A 21,851-nucleotide genomic window follows, 5' to 3' on the forward strand; every position below is an offset into this window, starting at 1 on the left:
CTTTTGGAGGTGAATTCTTACAATGGCACATACTCATTTGGCCACAGACATCAACACACAACAATCTGGCTAGCAAAGTGACTGCACTGGTTCTCTCAGCAACAACCTTTTCAAATATGTGCAGGCAGTTATCAATCAGCTTGGCCAAGGATGAACTTATCATGCTAAAAAGAAATAAGTTGTGTCATGTTAGCTGTATCAGGATTTAATGCAGTATTCCAGACAGACAACAGTAGGCTCTCTCACAGTAAAGTGTACTTAAATTAAAAGCCTAATCACAAGGAAGAACAGAAGGATAAATTGAGTTTTAGTGTCTAAAAGCCAATCAGCCATAGAGGTGCACATTTTAATTTCACTTTCTTCTGTGGCACACTAACAGAAAGGATATGGAGCATGGCTGTTGTAGCTCAAGCAAGAGTTGCTCTCAGTGTGTGTGTCTCCACACAACTACTTTATTTAAGTTAGCAGCAGTTAGGCAATGATGTAGATTGTTTCTCCCAGAAGATGGCATCTAGACTTGAATCATGTAAAAGGTAAAGGTAAAGGGACCCCTGACCATTAGGTCCAGTTGTGACCGACTCTGGGGTTGCAGCGCTCATCTCGCTATATTGGCCGAGGGAGCCGGCGTACAGCTTCCGGGTCATGTGGCCAGCATGACTAAGCCGCTTATGGCGAACCAGAGCAGTGGGCAGAAACGCCGTTTACCTTCCTGCAGGAGCGGTACCTATTTATCTACTTGCACTCTGACATGCTTTTGAACTGCTAGGTTGGCAGGAGCAGGGACAGAGCAACAGGAGCTCACCCCGTCGCGGGGATTTGAACCGCTGACCTTCTGATCGGCAAATCCTAGGCTCTGTGGTTTAACCCATTAGGTATTTTGATGGCTTTTGCTGATCCCAGAAATTCATATACACATTTCGCTTCTAAAAGTGCAATGGCAGCTTTCACAGTCAAAAGAAGCCTAGCTTTTACCATACTTTCTGAACATGTTGCTGGGATAAGCTTAGAATTTTTGGAAATCAACTCTAATGGCTATGGTTTCCGCAGGTAGAAAATAAGAATAATCAGCTAAAGAGGTTCTGAAATGCTGAACATGCTGCCAAAATCTCAGATAAAATGTGCTTGTATAAATTCAGTTATATATCAGAACACTTCAGGACACTCAGAACCAAAGGGGGCTGATTCCTAAGTTCCTGTTGTGGCACAAGAGATGCCTCTTCCATGTAGCCAAATCCCAGACCACACTGGTATACTCTTTAATCAGGAATTCCTTGAGCTGTACAAAAGATGCTGTAATAACCAAAGGGCCGCATGCTGTAATGGCATGGGACAGATCAGCCACAAATATGAAATTGATGAGGTATGTGCATTTTACAGTTCAATGGTTCCAATTTTCTGGCTCCTTATCTTGGTATGAATTAATAAAACACATACAGACTGCAACTTCAGTTTAGGGCAGCTTATACAAAGCACTTATCTCATGTCCCAAACCCCAGAAGAGGCCAAACTTCTGACACAGTGGAGGAGAAACAAGGTGGATTAACACAACCAGCAAAGCACAACCTGAACTTGTAAAGTCAGGAGCCCCTTGGGTCAGAGACTCCTGAATGAAGACTCCAATAAACAATATTTCCTGAAATAGATTCTCCTGCTGCCCACTTTCAGACTAGTGCCGGATCATAAGGTCGGCCAATACACAAGCTGGCAGCTAACCAAGAGGCAACTGAGTGCTAGGTTCCCGAGCCAGAAGATTTTCCCTTTAGGGTTCTCCACTTTTGAGAAAGGAGGTGGAGCCCAGGAGGTCTGGTGAATGAGGTAAAAGCTGTGATTCTGATAACAGAAAAAAGTATATACCGCATTTTTCCATGTATAACACGCCCCATGTATAAGACGCCCCCTATTTCTGGGCAGTAGCCAATCTCAAGTGCCCCCAATGTGTATAAGACACCTCCCCTCCAATTTTAAGTTTTCAATTTTTAGGAAAAAAACCTAGTCTTATACATGGAAAAATATGGTACTTTGAACTATCCAAGGTCCTCCAAGTCCAGCCTGGTCTTATCTGCCTGCAGCTCCAAGCTTTTGCTACTTGGGAATATGCTGCCAGGAGAGGAACATTTAAAGATGTCTTATCATATCCATTTTCTAGTCAGATGCAAACATCACCTTTTCAGAGTCTTCACAGATACACCAACACAGCTATACATATTTTGCACACAACCAAGTGAAACAATCTTAAATGGCATACACAGACATGTGGATTGCTGCCCAGAGGGTGGTGAGGGCTCAAGGGCTTTTCCATGACCTCCATGCAGAAGACCCTAATCTCAAAATAAACAAATATATAAATAAGTTTGGCCAGTACCCCCAATACATACCATGTTATATAGATTGCGCCGAATCTGCCGCATCATTCCTGCATATGCTGGTTTAAGAAGTTCCTGAAAACTTGTAGGCCACTTGTCATAGATGTGATCTGTTTCTAAGTCATTGATCCACTGAAACACAGAAGTGATTGCCAGAGTTACCATTAAAACCAAACATTATAACCAGTTACATGATGACAACATAATCACATGGCTGTAAGGCTGACGTCTTAAGCACATTAAGTGCTTCTTTGTTACCTCAGCTACGTGGGAATTACCTTTCCCTAAGTAACCAATCACATAGTTGGGAGAACATTTAAAAATGTAACCATGTAGGTAAGGACCAATTGCAAGAGTCCTCCTGACCGTGAAATTCTGTGGGAAAGACTGAAGTTCCTGGCCTCTATTCTACGTATTTTATGTTTAGGGAAGCTTTTAATGTTTGATGGATTAGTGTATTTTAGTATTTTGTTGGAAGCTGCCTAGAGTCACTGGGGAAGCCCAGCCAGATGGGCGGGGTATAAATAATCTATTATTATTATTATTATTATTATTATTATTATTATTATTATTACTACTACTACTACTACTACTACTACACACTTGCCTGAAAAGTTAAGTATCATTTACTACAATGGGACTTACTTCTGAAAAACAACTTCAGTGTGACTCTGTTAACACTCAGAAATAAATGTGTTCAGTTTAGGTATCAGATATTTCAACAAAAAGGGAAAGGGATAAAGAGGGGTCATAATTTCTTTGTAAGACAAAAGTAAAACAATAGAGTATATTATCTGATATGCCAAACAGTGTTGCTGCTTAAAGTTTTCTCTTGTCTAACTTAATATGGTGCTAAAAAGGATTTTCAAAGCTTAAGAAGCACTTTATAGACTTTCTCCCTTCAGGGAACACTTTCATTGACTTGTCTGCCAGAGAATACTTGATAAATTTCACTTGGAACCCTGCCTTGCACAATACATTGCAAAAGATTCTGATGGCTGTTCTAGAGTATGCATTCATTTCACAACAGACCTTTTCAGGGTTGTTGAACTGGAAGTATAGACTGGGTTCATACCATGGTATGTGCTAACCATGGTTAAGAACCCCCCCAACTCAGCTCCGCCCAAGACATGATGGATAACAACAACAACCAGGGAAAAGAAAGTCAGAACATCTTACAAGGGCAGAAAGAAACACCACAGACAGAACAATTGCCACACACAGGAAGAACAAGGATATAGTTTGAGTTCCTTGCTTGTAGTTTTATAAATCATTTAATGTGCTAACATAAATAGAAGTTATTAATATTGCGGTTGTTGTATAAGGGATTATTATTATGACTGGAATGTAATGGAAATTATAGGATTTTGGAATGCAGAGATTAAGCAAATTATCAAGCCATCAATTCTAGAACGCATGGGGCCACTTTATCTAAATTTTATAATTTGGTATTTGAACAATTGGTATTAATAACTTATTATAAATTAGTATTGTTATGGTGAGGCTATTATTGGATTATAATTGAAAACTAATAAAAATTATTATAAAAAAGGGGGGAACCCACATTTAAGGTTTCAATCTTATAACAACCAGACCAAACATTTTTTTTACATGCTTGTCTGCTTTTGCTTCTTCTTTGCCCAGGATTCAACTTTATAATTTCATTAGGATCGCTCCTGTCTCTGCGGTGCAGCAACCTCCTGAAGTGGAGCAATGCTGTCACTGCCCAAATAGTTTAAGGTCTGGGGTCAAACACCTAAACAGACCATCATTTTAAATGACAGCGCCGTCCGTTCCTAGCCAGCAAAGCCAATGCATAGGGATAATGGGAATTTGTTTTATTCATTTAAAATATCTTTAACCAGCCATTCATTGCAAAGTTGCAATCCAGCAATATCTGAAAGGCACCACTTTGGTTATCCCAGTCTGGAATATATCTAAGCAGCTCTGTTGCAGGGTGAGACCAGCAGAGGTGAACAAACTGCCTTTCAGAGAAGCTTGTCAACCATTACTGAAATCCACAGCCAGAGAAAACCATACAAAGAACTGGCAGGGCTTTTTTTCAGCCGGGACTCACCGGAACTTAGTTCTAGCACCTTTGAGTTGGGTGCCATTGCTGTTATAAGAGAACAAGGGAGGGATTCATGGTAAGTTCTGGCACCTCTTTTTCTAGAAAAATAGCACTGAGAATTGGTACCTACAGTCTGCGTTTAACTATTAGTAAGAAAATGTATACACTGGAAATCTCATGACAATCGTTTAGGAAACAGAGAGAGAGAGAGCGCTGACAAGAAAGTTAATACTGGTCTACTGTACTCTGAATAGATTTAATTGCATGCAAGTTTTTAACAAATTACACAGTTTAAGGAAACACACATTAAACATATAAAGGAGAAGATGGTTTCGTCCCCTTGGGAACTCAACGATATATAATGCAGTAAGCAAGGAATTAAAAATTTCTCAGCTACTACCTGTGTTCATATACTTGTCAATAAAGGGTAATTTAGCATCCTTTGAGGTTCTTCCTTTCAATTTCTTCCTCACTTACAAAGAAATTTATCATTTGATACTGAAGACTGTTTATCCACTGATGTACACTTACAGTTAATAAATGCAGAATTTAATATGGCAACTACACATAGGAATAAGGTTTTGTTTTTTTGCGTTTGCACCTGAATCTTACCCAGTGGTTATCAAGTTCACCAGTAGAACTTTGTAAGAAACTTGAATCTTAGCTATTAATAAATCTCTTTCCTTCAAACAAATTCATAAAATATACAAAGCTAATTTTCTTACTTAGGGGCGTGTGTGTGCAATCTATATATGTATTTCAGTATAGGGTAGTATACTACTACTACTACTACTACTAATAATAATAATAATAATTGCTTGGTATAGGACTCATTTAATTGAATGTCATTTGCAATATTTGCCTAGAGCAGTGGATCCCAAACTTTATTTCCCATAGAGCATATGAAAATTTCTGATGATCTTTTAGCTGGGGCAATTAAAATAAGATCCACTAATTGACTATTGATTCAAAACCCTAAAATGTATTTTGTGGGAAAATGATTGCTTGTACATGAGAGCATGAGCAAAGTTCTTATTGTTACAGGGTGATTTCATAGCTAGAAGCATCCTTGGAGCATGAACAGCGCGTGAACAGCTCGTGCTGTCCTATATGATTGGCTAACGTGGCATGGCCTGATGCTCGCATGGTCTAGTGCGAAGGTCCTTATCTGCTTGCTAGAACAAATTGCTTGGCTTGTACTTTGTATCTTTCTGATTTCACACAATAAAAGCTGTGCTGCATGAGCCCTAGAGGCAGCTATATTTCGGAACCTATTATGGTGTGAGACTGATTTTTCCTTGGATGCCGAGCTGCAACTCGACAATTGGTGCCCCGTGTGACTGCCTTCGGACTTCACGTTGTTTTTCATTATTCAGCACTCACCAACACGTCGTTCATCCACGTAGTGGATCCCTGGTGAGTGCTCCCGTGTGATTTCTTTCGGACTTCATGCTGTTTTACAACGTTCAGCCTCACCTCGCCCGGCAGGGCTGCAGACGCGTCGTTCATCCACGTAGTGGATCCCCGGTGAGAGCTCCCGTGTGAATGTGATTCTGGACTGCGTTACGGACTTATCAGCATTTATCTCCGCCCGGATAGGGCAAAAGGCGCCTCCCTCATCCTCCTAAGGATCCCTCCGGTAAGTGCTCCCTGCTCTTTTACAACTCTTGCAATCATGGGAAAGTCTCTCTCTGCACCACAGAAAAAATTTTTTAAAGACCTTAAATTCCTTTTGGCCAGTAACAACCTTGCTGTTCAGAAAGCTGACCTTAAGTCCCTTATAATAGCCCTGGACACTCACTGTCCCTGGTTCCCCCAGGACGGAAATTGGGAGTTAGACGATTGGAAAAAAATTGGACACTTCTTTCAAAATCATCCTCAGATTGATGTCAAAGTTTTGCATGCCTGGTGTAAAGTCTACAAAGCTATGTCGAGCTTAACTCCTGCAAATATCCTCCTGGCTGCCTCATTGCCTGTTTCACCTGTCCTTTTGGCTCCTCCTTTGCCTCTGCATCCCACGTTGCCTTCTTCGAATCCTCCGGTTTATGTCCCTCCGAAGCCCCCACCTCCTCTGCCCAAGGCATCTGGCACCGCTTCCACCCCACTTCAAGAGGCCCTTCGAGCGGCTGCTCCGTTGCTGGCCTTTGATTCTACAACTCCTAATCTCTTTCCTGTGATTGCTCCTGCCGCCCCGGGGGGAGGCCCAGCCCGGCACGAACAGTTTGATTTGAGATTCATAAAGGAAGCTTTGTCTTCTGTACCTGATGACAAAAATGAGCGAGATGGCCGTTGGGGCAGCGTCAGACAGGATCCTACAGAGCCTTCTGGACAATTTGTCGATCGCTTGTATAACACCCTTAAACGGCAAGTTCAGGACGTAGCAGCCCAAGAAGTGATTGTCCGCCAGCTTGCGTTTGATAATGCGAATGAGGACTGTAAGCAAGCACTGCGCCCTTTGATGACAACTCCCAATATAGCCATTGCAGATATGTTTAAAGCCTGCCAATCGGTGGGGACTGATTGCCTGCTAGCCACGGCTTTGTCCACCACCGTGTCCCAAAATCCTGCCAAGGATAAAACCTGCTTTGGATGTGGCAAAGTGGGCCATTTTCATGCGCAGTACAGATCTATCGCACAGCAATGTCACCCCAGCACAAAGTGCCCCATCTTTGATACAGGCCAGGACTTGTCAATTTTATGAAGCACATCTTAGATCTCACACTGGCCACCCTGGGTATTTGGCAGAAAGGATTTTACGCCTGCTGAACTTCACTTCGTCTTCGCCCAAGGAGACACCAGCGCCTTGCAACCGTATTTTACGCTGTCTGCCTGTGGGAATCTGCCTTCTGACCTCAACCCGCCCTGCAGCTGGAGACATCGCCATATTGACGTGCCCTGGATGGAGTCACCTTCTACAGCTGTTCCAGTGTTTCCCGGCACGTTGAAAGGCCATCTTCGTCTCTACTGCATTGGCCCCCCTTTTTCCCTGGGACGCCACTTCTACCACCAAATATCATGACAGTTTTGCTGCTTCTGGTTTGGGAACTGAGCCTGGCTTTGAAGGATGCCCTCGCTATACTGGCATCGCTTGGATTTTACCCCCCAGATCTCTTCTTCTTTTCTCCTCCCTCAGGAGTCCTGCCCCATGGTGTGTTCCCCTGAGCATGTACAGAAAGCTGTCTTGGAACTATTGTGGACTCTTGGCAGGACAGGGGGTGAGGAGGTTTCAGTGTGTTCCAGTTGTTTCATTCTTGTGCTTTGGCATGGTTCCCGGACAGAAAGCAAGTTGCAATGTGGTTCTTTAGCAGGGCCTGAGAAGACAATGGGCTCTGTTCTCTGCCTTGTTGCAATCTTTTTAGTTACAGCAAGCGGGATATGCTTGGCTAGTGCCTTTCAGCTGCTGAGAAAAATGATTTTGAAATAAATGTCAGAAATAAGTGATGTAGCACTTAAAAAATTTTATGTTTTAGATGTAATCCTTGCTTCCAAAGGTGGAGTTTGTGCCTTGATTCATTTTCATTGTTGTATGTATATATCTGATCAATTGACTAATATCTCTGCTACTATTGATCATATGGAACAAATGATAGCCCATAATCCTTTGAATCCACCTGAAGGTTTTGATCCATGGGAATGGTTGTCTTCTTGGTTACCTAATGGATTATGGTTAAGAAAAATATTATTGATTGTAATTGCATGCATTGCTGGCTTCATTATGGTGTGTTGTTGCATTCAATGCATACCCTCTTTGATTTCCCAATGCACTGCATGGTGGTACCGACCACGGCCTACCACAGGGGTTACAAGAGGAATTTATGTTGCAAAGTGTAGACGCTTAGGCAATGAAGTGTATGATTTGGACTAATGGTCCCTCTTTTCCTCTAATAATATAAACAAAAAAAGGGGATATGTGGGAAAATGATTGCTTGTACATGAGAGCATGAGCAAAGTTCTTATTGTTACAGGGTGATTTCATAGCTAGAAGCATCCTTGGAGCATGAACAGCGCGTGAACAGCTCGTGCTGTCCTATATGATTGGCTAACGTGGCATGGCCTGATGCTCGCATGGTCTAGTGCGAAGGTCCTTATCTGCTTGCTAGAACAAATTGCTTGGCTTGTACTTTGTATCTTTCTGATTTCACACAATAAAAGCTGTGCTGCATGAGCCCTAGAGGCAGCTATATTTCGGAACCTATTATGGTGTGAGACTGATTTTTCCTTGGATGCCGAGCTGCAACTCGACAGTATTTTATATAATTGACATTTTATTTCTATTCTTTGTATATTGTACTGTTGTTTTATTGTTATGGCTGATGGCTGATGCAAATAAAGATTCATTAATTCTGATGATCTTGGTGGAGCAATTGGTGATTTTTCTGCCTCTTGCAGTATTTGTAATGCACTGCGCAAGATGCTGTATGATTTTAAACTGTATTTCATTGCTTCTTTTAATTCTTATATTGTATTTTATTGTATTACGATTTGCATTCCATTGAATTCAAATTGCAAAACAAGGAAATACAAAATATAAAAGAAGCAACAGAAACACAATTAAAAATCAACATGAGTATGCAGAGATGCCAAGTACCACTTGAATGCAGATCACTGGTGGTCCATGGACTACAGTTTGGGGACCCCTGCCTTAAAACAAGAGTGGCCCTTCTGCAAATGGAAGTGCTCATTGTTGTTGTTGCTGCTGCCTGTACTACCCTGTAAAAGTTCTATACAAGTTATGCTGCATAAAATGGGCGCACACCCATTTTACACACATGATAGAGAGACAGACAATAAACTCAGACATATTTCACTGCTTGCTGAGAGTGGTTTCGACAAGCAACTCAAGGGAAGACTCAAGGGCTTCATGCAAACGTAGCCAGAAAGCATAATGTAGCAGCACCTAAGAAAATGAATGCAGCCTATCCCGTATCTGTCATTTAAACTAAGCTAGAAAAACAGTTAAAGTCTTAACTATACTTTGTTCACTTCATGAATCAGAATACCTGCTGGACTTTTTAGTGTTAAAGCCTTAAATGCAGTTTTCAAGAGAGGCGGCCATGTTATTTAGATGCAGCAAAAAACAACAAAGGGTGGAATTTAACTGAGATTTACTTAGGGCAGACCTGCTAAAATAAATGAACATGAGAAAGCTAGGTTTATTCATTTCAATAGGTCCACTCTTGAATAAAACTTAGATGAGTATCACCCCAAGGGTCTCATGGGACTTTAAAAGTTGTTAGCTAGATAAAGAAATTAATATGGTTACTTACTACTATTGAAGAGTGACGAATGTCTAATGCATAAGCGTCATCATCAGAATGGGCATCTAATCTCATGATTTTAGTAAGAACATCTCCTTTAATTCCAAGGGAGTGAAGTCCACGCATTGCTTTCTCTTCTACCTTCAAAGTTTCTAAAAGACTATTTTTTAAAAAAACACAAATATATGATTTACTTAGCAAGTCTTTTGTTCTTCCTCTCAATTTAAATTAAACAAAACAATCAGATTGCTATACTTAATATTCTTTTTAGGACTGTCAATATAGAGCTAACCACAGCTTAGCTGGTCTATGGATCAAGTTACTGGGCCCTTTCGGTACAGTTAATATAGGAAGTTGCATAACTAATACTTTACCTAAATGGATCATGAAGATTCAAATCCATACGAATACCATTTAGAAATAAACGTGCTTCACCAGGCTGAAGTTCAAGAGCTTCATTCAGATGCTAGAAAGATAGTAAAAAGAAGAAGTCAAGCTTAGTATAATTTAGTCAAGACAGTTTAAAAACCCATCTTCAGAATATCCTCATCTTTCAAATCTGAAATCTATGTGAACAAGATGACATTAATTTTGGCTGGATAAAATTTAATCTTCTAATTATTCTTGTAGATAAGGGATTTCTCCTCTTCTACAGAGTAGGCTTGATGCTAACTATTCATGAACATCTTTCATCCTTTCTTACATATTCACTGCTCACAGAAAGGAAAAACCAAATAACCTGAAAGACAGGCTTTAACTTAGTTTGACAAGTTATATTTCAGGAAATTAGGCTCAGCATTTATTGCTGAACACACCAGAGTCTTTGAAGCAAACCAGTTCTTGCTCGCTATACAGGGGAAACTCGAAAAATTAGAGTATCGTGGAAAAGTTCATTTATTTCAGTAATTCAACTTAAAAGGTGAAACTAATATATGAGATAGACTCATGACATGCAAAGTGAGATATGTCAAGCCTTTATTTGCTATAATTGTGATGATTATGGCATACAGCTGATGAAAACCCCAAATAACAATCTCAGAAAATTAGAATATTGTGAAAAGGTGCAGTAGCTATTCCAATCCACAACACCTGCAATGGGTTCCTGAGTCTTTAAATGGTCTCTCAGTCTGGTTCAGTAGGAAGCACAATCATGGGGAAGGCTGCTGACCTGACAGTTGTGCAGAAAGCCATCATTGAGACCCTCCATAAGGAGGGAAAGCCTCAAAAGGTAATTGCAGAAGAAGTTGGATGTTCCCAAAGTGCTATACGCCATAATAAGGTTGGCAGGAGCTGGGACAGAGCAACGGGAGCTCACCCCGTCACGGGGATTCAAACTGCCAACCTTCCGATCAGCAAACCGAAGAGGCTCAGTGGTTTAGACCATATCGCCACCCAGCATGACTGAACCGCTTCTGGAGCAACAGGACACCGTGACGGAAACCAGAGCGCACGGAAACGCTGTTTACCTTCCTGCTGCAGCGGTACCTATTTGTCTATTATAATATCACCACCCAGCAGTGGATTCAATGTGCTGCCTGGCAGTGCCTACACCAGAGCTAGAAGCCATTTCCCTATTTTACCAAAATAAAGAACATTTACATGGTGTACTATGAAGCAGTCTCAGCTAAAGCAACTTTTAAAGAGAAGAAATAGGATAATAAGCACCATTTGATCATGAAAAAGATTATCTGCTACAGCAGGGGTAGGCATTGTGCACTCCAGATGTTGTCGGATTTTAGCTCCTATCACCCCTGACCATTGCCCATGTTGGCTGGGACTGATAGGAGTTGGAGTCCAACATCTGGGGGGGAATGCACCTCAGACTGGGGTGCAGCTCACAAACATACTGTACTGTTCTAACTTTAATTGACTTGGCTCTTAGACTGCATGGTCCTCAGCAATTGCCTTGAGCTGATCTAGTTAGTCCAAGTCTAGATGGGCTTGTTTGAGTGTTAATCTTGATGTCTGATTGTTTTTTCTCTTTTCCTTTTGAAATTTTATTGAATATTCTTGACTTAATATATTACTGTTATAATTGGTTCCATAGAAATGTGTTTAGATAATATATTGCCAGTGTTGAATTTGATTTAAAAATTCTTCATTCCTGCTCTGTTTTGTATGCACACTGATGGCCGTGTTAACACACTCCTCTCTTGGTCCTTTCTCAGTCTGTAAAATGGGAGTTACCAAATGGCCTACCCTACAATGTGCCCCAAAGGCAAATAAGATCAGGGACCATCTCTCTCTCTGTCTCTATATACATACAAACAGGGCTGGTCTAATGGAAACATTTTTTCACTGGACCTGGTACAATGGCTGTACACTTATAACATGGAGCATACGTTGTTTGTTTTTAGACAGCTAACCTGAGCAAAAACAAAAAGAAGGCTTCCTTAGGTGAGTCTGTAACTTGAAATGTTATTTAGGCTTCAACAACTACATGCTTCCATAACATAGCTACTTATCCTTGAAAGCTATTCTGACTGCATCTAATCACCATATACTTTTCAGTCCTTAATAGGCTTTAGCCTCTTTCCCATATTGCATTTTCTATTCAACTTACATTATCTTAGAGGAGAATCTTTCAGTTCTGCACAGCTTGAAATCATGCCTCTCCTGCTGCTAGACGAATATCCTGTAGCTCAAAAATGTGCATGACAATTTATTCTGCTCTACTACTGATGTCTGAATAGCTGCCAGATTTATAGACAGACAAAAAAGACAAAGAGATTGCTTTCTCGCCACTGCATTTGTGCGCACCCAAAGCATTTTTTCATGCGGTCCTTAGAGATAATAACCTTATGTATGCAGCCAGGTTAAATTTGCACAGATTAACCCCAAATTTCATTATCTATATTCAAAGAAGTAACCCACGAGGTCACGGTTTCGCCAAAAACCTGACGTCATCTGATACACTCAGAAGTGCTGTCAAACACTAGCAAAAGGCCCCCTGCAATGTTTGGCGGTGAAAACCCCACATTTCAAGGCACTCCACAAAAAGCCCTTGCAGCCTGACTTGCAGGGTCACAATTTCCCCGAAAACTCAATGTCATCTGATTCACTTGAAAATGGTGCCAGACACCTGCAAATTGGCTCCTGCAACATTTGGCAGTGCAAACTGCATGTTTCACAGTAGGCCATAAAATAAGCTCTTGGCGCCCTGACCCGCAGGGGTCACGATTTCACCAAAATGTTGTCTGATTCATGAAATTTTGTTTTATTACTTCTCTTCAAAATTATGTTTGAATTCTCTGATGTAGTAAATTTAAAATACAGAGAACCAACTTACACACACACACACATCCCAATACCCCATTAGCAATTGTGTAGAACAATTTCTGCAAATATCTTAGACTCCTGTCTACTCAAACATTACTTTGGATGTGACACTTGAGACAGAAAGACTCAAAAGTTCTTCTGTTAGGTAACAGGATTTTCCAAAAGAGAGCAACTGGCATCAAAATGTATTCCGGTCTATTTTAAGAGCTATTTAACTACCAGTACTTGATACCATTTTACACTGCGTTTGTGCAGCTGCTGCAGTCTAATAAAAATGAGTAATCTGCAGTAAGGCAAAAAAAGAGAAAGAGAGAGAGAGGAAAGAGGAAAGAGGAAAACTTAAATAGGAATTCACTAAAAGATGCTTATTAAAAAGATCAAATGGCTCAAATAAAAAAAATAGCTCCAGGGCTTTAAAAGAAGTATTTGTTTTAGATCAACCACGTAAAAGTGTCAGGAAAGCATGAAAAACACTGTGCTATTTAATAGTGATTTTCATGGGCATGAAGTTCAGTACTGCTTTGAAGCATCTACAAAATGAAATTTATAGCCTGGTGCTAAGCATCTTTACTCAGAAAATAATAAGCCCCACTGAATTCAATGGGACTTACTTCTTCTAACCAAGCTTAGAACTGAAGTCTGGATCAAATATTTCCCTTCTATGAGTGGATTTTGCCTAGTTTTGGTATTTCTGAAAGACTATTCTGAAAACCAGTAATGCCAGCAGTGTAGAAGAGAAACATCTTAGCACAACCCATTCTGAAGCAGTCTCAGTGGAGTGATCAGAAATCCCAAATAAAAAATAAATAGTTGCCAGCAGAACATAGGACAGTAGCTATGTTAGTTTCTTCCAGAAAACACAAAGAGTTTTGTTGCGGCACCTTCTAGGTTAGCAGATTTATTAGGGCATAATGAATCGATGAAGTGGGTTCTAACACATGAATTTTTTCACCACGATAAATCTGTTAGCCTATAAGGTGTCAAAGCCTCCTTGAGAGCTTTCAGACGTAAAAGCTAAATGCTGAGAAGAAGCAGGCAGGTATCTCGGGCTTGTATTGTCCCTTCTTCCCTTTGCAGATGACATCTTTCAGTCAGTGTTTAACAAAATTCGTTCGAATCTGGAAATCTATGGCCTCCCACTAACCCCAGGCTGGAATTTTCTAATGTTGGGTACATCTTTACTCGGACAAGATGCAGGGAGAGCTGCTAAGCTTGGGCAGCTTTAAAAGAAGATTAGACACATTCATGGAGGTTAAGGTTACCAAACGTGATAGCTATGCTATGTCCTGGCTCCTCGGTCAGACACAGAATGCCTCTGTATACCACAAAGTGGGAAGAGTGCTGCTGAACTCGGGTCCCATTGGTGCATTTCCCATATGCTCTGGGCCTTTCGCCAACAATAAGAGGTCTTACCAAGATTTATTCAATAATTCACAGAGAATGATGAAGGAATGCAATCTGTCTCCCGTCAATGGTGTTGCTCCAACTGAGCTCCTTCCCTGTCCCTTCCTAGCAACAGCACTTCCCTGATGGTGGCCGCCGGGAGCTAACTGTCTCTTGAGTCCTTTGCTCTTCTACTTTCAGTGCATGCCAGGTTATGGGAGAAGGGGGGGGGGGTCAAAAATGCTCTCCAGTGATAACGTGTCAGCTGGCTGTTCTGACTCTGTCTCCCCCTTTCTCTTTTCCCAACACCTCCCAACTCTTCTGTTCACCTGTCTCTGACCTGTGACCTTCCTCAAACCACTGCTGTAATTCAATACAACCTTCCTCTTCTCTGGGAAGTTCAGGAGGGAGGGGAGGTCTCCACCATTCCTCCTCAGTCTTGTCCCCCTCAGTCCAGTCCCCAACACCCAGCTGGGCTTTTACGTTATTATCAGGATACGGCATGCAAGCCTGAGGCTCATACCTGCACAATCTTGCAGCACGAAACCATAATTTAGCACATGGGTGGGGAACCTGCGGCCCTCCCAGCTGTTGTTGGACGACTGCAGTTCCCATCAACCTGGACCAGTGGCCATATTGGCTGGGGCTGAGGGAATCCAACAACATCTGAGGAGGGATGTTTACTGTTTTAAGAACACAGGGATTAATTTTTTGCAAGATACAGAATGGTTTCGACGAGGAGGTAGGGAGGAAGAAAAGTGCAGACCTAGCAGCAGATTTGGGGTGTTGGATAAATAGGGTGGGTCCTTCTGACAAGTTTATCAAAATGGATAAGGGACCCTGCAAAAACACTTAGATAATTTTGAGAGCATGAAGTTGTTTACATGTTATACACAGAGAAGGGGGGGTGAGACCTTGGGGTTGGTCCATAACCTAACTCTGCCTGCATCACTGGTACTGCACCCTTGACATCCACAAGTTCCTCAAATAAAGGATGGTCAAGGGATTTAATAAATAAATAAAATTCTTTACACCTCTGGGAGTAGCAAATCAAGCATATTTTATATGCCGGTAAATCAGGGAAGAATGGAAAGAGGTGGCAATGACTGTCTGATTCACTATACATATAAGAAAATGAATCCTGAACGAAGCAATCTTCACAAACATGGGGCTGTTTGGAATGGGACAGTAGCTGAAGATTACTGACTTGATCTAGGATGACAGGGGTGAAGCTGAGGAAGGCGGCTTATATTTTAAAACATACTCTGAAGAACACAGATCTCAAATGACCCATGTGTTAAGGGCAAAAGCTCAAAATATAATTCTGCAATACATTAAAATTCATTACCGACAGAGCAAATTATACTGCGTGCAGACATTTGGGTACTGAACTGATTTATGTTGAACTCCAGTGGTCAATTAAAGCAGCTTAGTTCAGAGTTAAAGCTCAAGCCCTGAAGGTAACATCTGAACATTAATGGTCTAAGTTTCATCGCTCACTGTAGCTGGAAGGGCTGCTCAGCAAATCAGGCCATGCCATGCAATATTTGAGCAGAAGGTGTCACGAGAAGCTAAGGACTGCAACTGATGAGCAAGTCCGCATTTAGAAATTCTGCTGCTTACATTTTTAAGTTACATTATAATACGTTTTATCTCCCAGCCTTGTATAATATATGCATCTCTCGACACAGTATAATCAACTGCATCATTTTGTATAATAAAAAGAACAGTAACAAACCTGTTGATTTTCCTTTATTTCTTTCCGCATTTGCAGGTTCACTAACACTTTGGTCAGGGATCTGAAAAAGTCAGAGATCATGAACTGTTCTGTGTTTCGGCATTTCCCCCACCTATTCTGAGGGAATAAAGTACTCCATAGGCAAAGTTTTGCATGCAATGATATCCCCTCAACATATCCCCTGTAACACCCAACCACAATGAAACAATTGCTTTAAACTAACCAATTTGTAGTAACTTCTGAACTGGAAACTACAATTAGCTTGAGCTATGGTTTCTTAAACTAGGCTTTTTCCCCTGTGGCAGGTGAGGGCATGTTCAAACCAGATGTCCACTCTCAACTTCTTGCTATCTAGCAAGACCTGTAAACTTTTCTTCTAAAGTAAAATGACTATTAAAGATTTTTAGAAAAGACTTTTGATAGACAGTGGTACTTGACTTAAGCATCATTTTCAATGGTTGTTATATGCTCAAATACAAATTTTATGCAAGATGTATTCTAACAGGAACGAAGAAAAGTTATTCAAGTTTCTGCCAGACGACAGAAATTACTGCTCGTGTCTAACATCAACCATGCACTCTCATCTCCGCCTTATTCTGTCTAAGGGTTGCCACAATAGTTCAAAAACTACAGCCAGCTGTGCCTTGCAATGTCAAATAAGTATGGGATTGTATTGGGGATTCAAGGCATCGCAGACTGTAACAATAGTGTATTGTTTGATAGAACAGTAGGGAAAGAAATTTGGCTTTTGTAGCAGAGGGAGACCCACAGGGTTGCTGTAAGGGTAAACGAGATAAGAACTGTAAAGCATTTTATCCATTAAAAACGCTATAAAAAGTTCACTTACAATCATGACAATGTCTGCTAATGAAGGAAATCTCGACATGATACCAGTTGTATAAACACTGGAAAGCTAGATTCGCTGCTCATATGAGTAATCTCTTGGTATAGAAAGATGACAAAGAATTGCCTATTATTGTGGCATGAATGATCATGGCTATGTTTCTTAATTTGACAACTTGCACCCAATGGGCCATTTAAGACTTGGCATTTGGATTTACATACTGGATCCTTCCATCTGTTGAATTCTATTAACTGTTGTTTAGGCTTGTTAAAAACCACTTTCCTGGTCACATTATAAGAATCAGCTTCAAGGCAAGATGTGGGGTAGATCCTGATTTTCTTTATTGACACAGACAACTTACATAGATATATGACAGCAGTCAGGCTAGCAACTTTTGTGGAGTTTATTGGAAGGCTACTCTAGCATATTGAACTTGGACTGGAGAGACCAGGCTCAAATTCTACTCGGTCAAGAAGCTCAACTCAGATCAGTCACTTTCTACCTCCTAGAGTTGGTGAATGAATAAAATGAGGGAAAGTCACATCTGCTGCCCTAATAACTTTGGAAGAATAGTGGGATAAAAATGTAAATAAAGTTTCAAAAGAAACTCTCAAAATCCAGACATTCATTAATATACAATGGTACCTCGGTTTACGAACTTAATCCATTCCGGAAGTCCTTTCTTAAACCAAAACCATTCTTAAACCGAGGCGTGCTTTCCCTAATGAGGCCTTCCGCCACCGGTGCCCTTCCACTGTTTGGCTTCCGTTCTTAGACCGAGGTAAAGCTCTCAAACCAAGACACTATTTCCAGTTTTGCGGACTATGTAAACCAAATTGTTCTTAAACCGGACTGTTCTTAAACCGAGGTACCACTGTAATTGGAAATAACATTAGCCTTACCTGGCCTTGACTGGGAAGTTCTGTGCAATGTCCTTCATGACTTTTAATGCATTATAAGCAGGCACAGAGAGAATCCGAGAGGCTGCTTGCAAACTAATGTCTACAAGAAAACAAAGCATTCACTGAAGAACCTCAGGTATGGATTCAAAACATTTGTTAATAGCAAAACCTGTCCGGCTTTAATTAACTTGAAGGTCAATGCTTATCTAACAATCAGCTACAGTTATGTTGGCAGGTAGAATTTAGGGAGAGAAGGGAAGAGGAAATCCTAGGATCAACTCCCAATTCCTTGACTATGGTCACATGCCTGGAGCATATATATGTTGACAAGACGGGCGTATAAGTAACAACTGTAAATAGAATTATATTCATCATTAGCCAATCAGGTCATTTGCACACACAGTTAGCAAAAGCAACAAGATAAGCAACAAGGTAAATATATATAAAATACATTAATCCATCGTAACATATGATGTTTGTACTACTTCAACTACTCTTTGACACACCTTATCATCTGAAATAGTGACTTCCACTGCGCTAAAGCCAATTTAACAAATACAGCAGTCCTATTTCTATACACATTTTCCACAAAAGCACTCAGAGGCTACTATGATAGTACACAACCATAATTGTTGTTGTTGTTGTTTAGTCGTTTCCGACTCTTTGTGACCCCATGGACCAGAGCACGCCAGGCACTTCTGTCTTCCACTGTCTCCCGCAGTTCGGTCAGACTCATGTTTGTAGCTTCAAGAACACTGTCCAACCATGTTGTCCTCTGTCGTCCCCTTCTCCTTGTGCCCTCCATCTTTCCCAACATCAGGGTCTTTTCCAGGGAGTCTTCTCTTCTCATGAGGTGGCCAAAGTATTGGAGCCTCAGCTTCACGATCTGTCTTTCCAGTGAGCACTCAGGGCTAATTTCCTTAAGAATGGATGTGTTTGATCTTCTTGCAGTCCATGGGACTCTCAAGAGTCTCCTCCAGCACCATAATTCAAAAGCATCAATTCTTTGGCGATCAGCCTTCTTTACGGTCCAATTCTCACTTCCATACATCACTAACACAACCATAATACAAGTTATAATTGTCATCATGACCAGAGATAGTAAACAGTCTAAACTATACTACAGATGCAGCTGTAATTAAATAATTTCCTTAGGTGTAAGATGTGGCAGCAGGTTAAGCTTGTTTTGTCTGATGATGTTTCAAAGGCTCTAGTCAGAAAATTATCCAGCTTATGAATGAGCTGCAGGCTTGCACATTCCTTCCCACTTTCATACGCTGCTTCCCTTTCCGACTCCTGTTTAGTGCTGACCCCCAATTTACTTCAGAGCAGCAATGGTTAGCACTTGGCTCTTCCAACCTAACCACAGTTTGTCACGATATCTGAACTGGCAAACTACAGAGAGTGCTGTACACACGTCAGGTGTGTACTTTGGCAACCTTTGGTAATGTGGCGTCCTGAGCGAGCCCAAAAGGTGGCAACCCAAAATGGATCTTCTCAATTATGGATCTTCTCAATTTTGTGCCTCCGTGGCTCAGCACCCTGTGTGGGGCAACTGCCTGCACCGCCCTAACTCAGACGCGGCACATGTCTTGTTTCCAGTTCTCCAAAGGGTTTGTAGGAATGTCTGAACATAGCCACTGAACTATTGGTAATTTTCAGTTATATACCGTATTTTTCGCCCCATAGGACGCACCTAGTTTTTTTGGGGGGGGAATAAGGGGGGGGAATTATTTACCCCCCAGGCACGGGGCTGGCGCAGGAGAAGCCCGAGCTTCCCCCGACCCCCGACCCCAGCCCCCAGAACAGCCTGCTATCCGCAAGCCTAGGGAGCCGTGCTGGTCTCTCCAGGCTTGCGGACAGCTTTGCGAAGCCCGGGCGCACTCTTCAGCATGCCCAAGGCTTCAGAATGTAGGCAGCTCTGCGCGACCCTCCGGAGACCGGCGTGGCTTGGTGCCAGGCTCCGGAGGGTCGCGCAGAGCTGAGTGGAGCCCGGGAGGGTTGCGCAGAACTTCCTGAAGCCTGGGAGCGAGAGCCTCTCGCTCTCCAGGCTTCAGCGAAAGCCTGTATTCGCCCCATAGGACGCACCCACATTTCCCCTTCATTTTGGGAAGGGAAAAAGTGCATCCTATAGGGCGAAAAATACAGTATACTCCAATAGTTTTACAGTCATTTTAACATTTCAAAATTTCAAAATTTGACTTCCTTCTTCACTTTCTGCGGTTCCTTAAATTTATATTTATCACTTCCTGCATATACTGAATTAACTTAACTTATTTTTTTATTCAACTACTTTAATTATTTACTCTTATGAAACTGCAGGTTATTACAATACTCCTGCCAATGTCCTTCTCTGTTTACAATTTATTTGTACATATCCAATACACAATTTCCATTCTTTTATAAAAAGTTTGTAGTTTTGATGTCTTATTTTTCTGGTAAGTTTTGCCATTTCTGCATAATCCATGAGTTTCTGTATCCAGTTCTTTCCTCGGGTCTTCTTCTTTCCATTTTGGGGCCAATAGGATTCTTGATGCTGCAGTCGCATACATAAATTTTACTACTGAACTGCTTTTACTTCTACTCGCATTTCTGATTGTTCAAACCTCATCTGCATGCATCTGTCAGGACTGCATGTATGTTTTGATTTGATTTGATCGGAGTGCGGAAAGCCCCTAGAATTCAAGCTTTCTGAAAATTTAAACTTTCCAGAACAAGTTTCATGATAGCCTTGAAACTGTTTTGCCAGTTGTTACTGAAACGCAGCATAGGTGCTACACCAAATTTCCAACATTTGGGGGACAAGTTTCAGACTCCAATATAATTTCTTGCCACTCGCCATGATTACTAAAAATCAGAATAAATTAGGCAAAATAGTATTGATTATTCAAAAGCAGCAAAAAAAAGGTGCTCAACTTGCACTATTTATACAGGTTACAGAATTCAGCTTATTTTAGCACAGAATTTGGAACACTGGAAAAGAGGAATAATAACTATAGAAGAAACACGCTGATAGCTATATTGCCCAGTTTCAAAAGGTTTCATTAAATTTATATTCCATCTATTTTATTTGAACTCCTAGTAGCTATAACAAACAAATCTAATTCAACTAATAAATCATGAGTAGCACAAGGCTATTCTCCTCTCTGCAATGCAGCGAATGTTGGCCTTTCGTAGACCTACAATCCTATACCCACTTACTTGGGTGTAATCTGCACTAAACTCAATAGGACTTACTTCTGAGTAGACATGCATAATGCTGTAAGACCCAGGGAAAGCAGTAGAACTCAATTTAGTTACAACTAACTAATTCTCATTAACTTGTTTATTTATTTCCAAAAAGGATATCCCATATGTAACATAAAAGCATACAAGAAACTATTACCAATAACACTGAAAAGAGAAAAGGCATCATATCGTGCTACTTTTACAGTATTATGAAAAAAAGCCTAATCTTCCACAAGCTTCATGGTCAATTTCCCTCATCCTCAACATATCATAGATGTGACGAAACAGCTTTTAAAGTAGTATTATGGCTTTTATTTTGCAATGATAACACTTCATGGCCTACTCCTGTGCCGCATTAATAGAAACAGTAAAGATAAATTGTACCACAATGATTTCAGCCACACAAGATCCTCCTGCAGGTCATCAGGATAGGAAGATTTAACATCTTTCCCTTCCCTCCGCCTCTCTGAAGAGCTTTATGTGCACTTTGTTCATCTGATGCAGCAGTTTACCAATAAAATCTAAAACTGTTTAGTTAAAAATAGATTCACGGAAGAGAACAATAGATGCTTCTTGGTGTTTCATCCTGTCAATGAAGCCAGGACAAATGTTTTGAGTCTGACCATATATTAATCTCTTGATTTATTTCTGAAAACTTAAGAAAAGCTACAAGGATCCGATCAGAGAACCAAAATGTGCGGCCGCTGCTGAAAGTAGCAGCTGTGTGTCTAGTTCCCCAGCCCCACCAAAGTCGGTTATATGAAGGGAGCCTGAAAAACCCACTG

At 41.0% G+C, this 21,851-nt stretch overlaps 1 protein-coding gene across 4 annotated transcripts in view; it reads right to left on the reverse strand.

Annotated features, from left to right (window-relative positions):
• Nucleotides 1-21,851, reverse strand: part of UGGT2 (UDP-glucose glycoprotein glucosyltransferase 2) — a 79,176-nt gene that overhangs the window by 38,069 nt on the left and 19,256 nt on the right. For all 4 annotated transcript variants that reach the window (XR_014155544.1, XM_081857978.1, XM_081857979.1 and 1 more), the window contains 5 exons: nucleotides 17,839-17,938; nucleotides 16,093-16,153; nucleotides 10,067-10,158; nucleotides 9,702-9,852; nucleotides 2,376-2,495 (listed from right to left, as the gene is read on the reverse strand). Coding sequence is in view for 3 of the 4 variants with exons in the window: in XM_081857978.1 (XP_081714104.1) it covers nucleotides 2,376-2,495; nucleotides 9,702-9,852; nucleotides 10,067-10,158; nucleotides 16,093-16,153; nucleotides 17,839-17,938 (524 nt within the window). In the remaining variant the exon portion in view is untranslated. The remainder of the gene's footprint in view (nucleotides 1-2,375; nucleotides 2,496-9,701; nucleotides 9,853-10,066; nucleotides 10,159-16,092; nucleotides 16,154-17,838; nucleotides 17,939-21,851) is intronic.

Source organism: Podarcis erhardii (genome assembly GCF_964252035.2).
Source record: "Podarcis erhardii genome assembly, chromosome: 4".
NCBI lineage: Eukaryota > Metazoa > Chordata > Lepidosauria > Squamata > Lacertidae > Podarcis > Podarcis erhardii.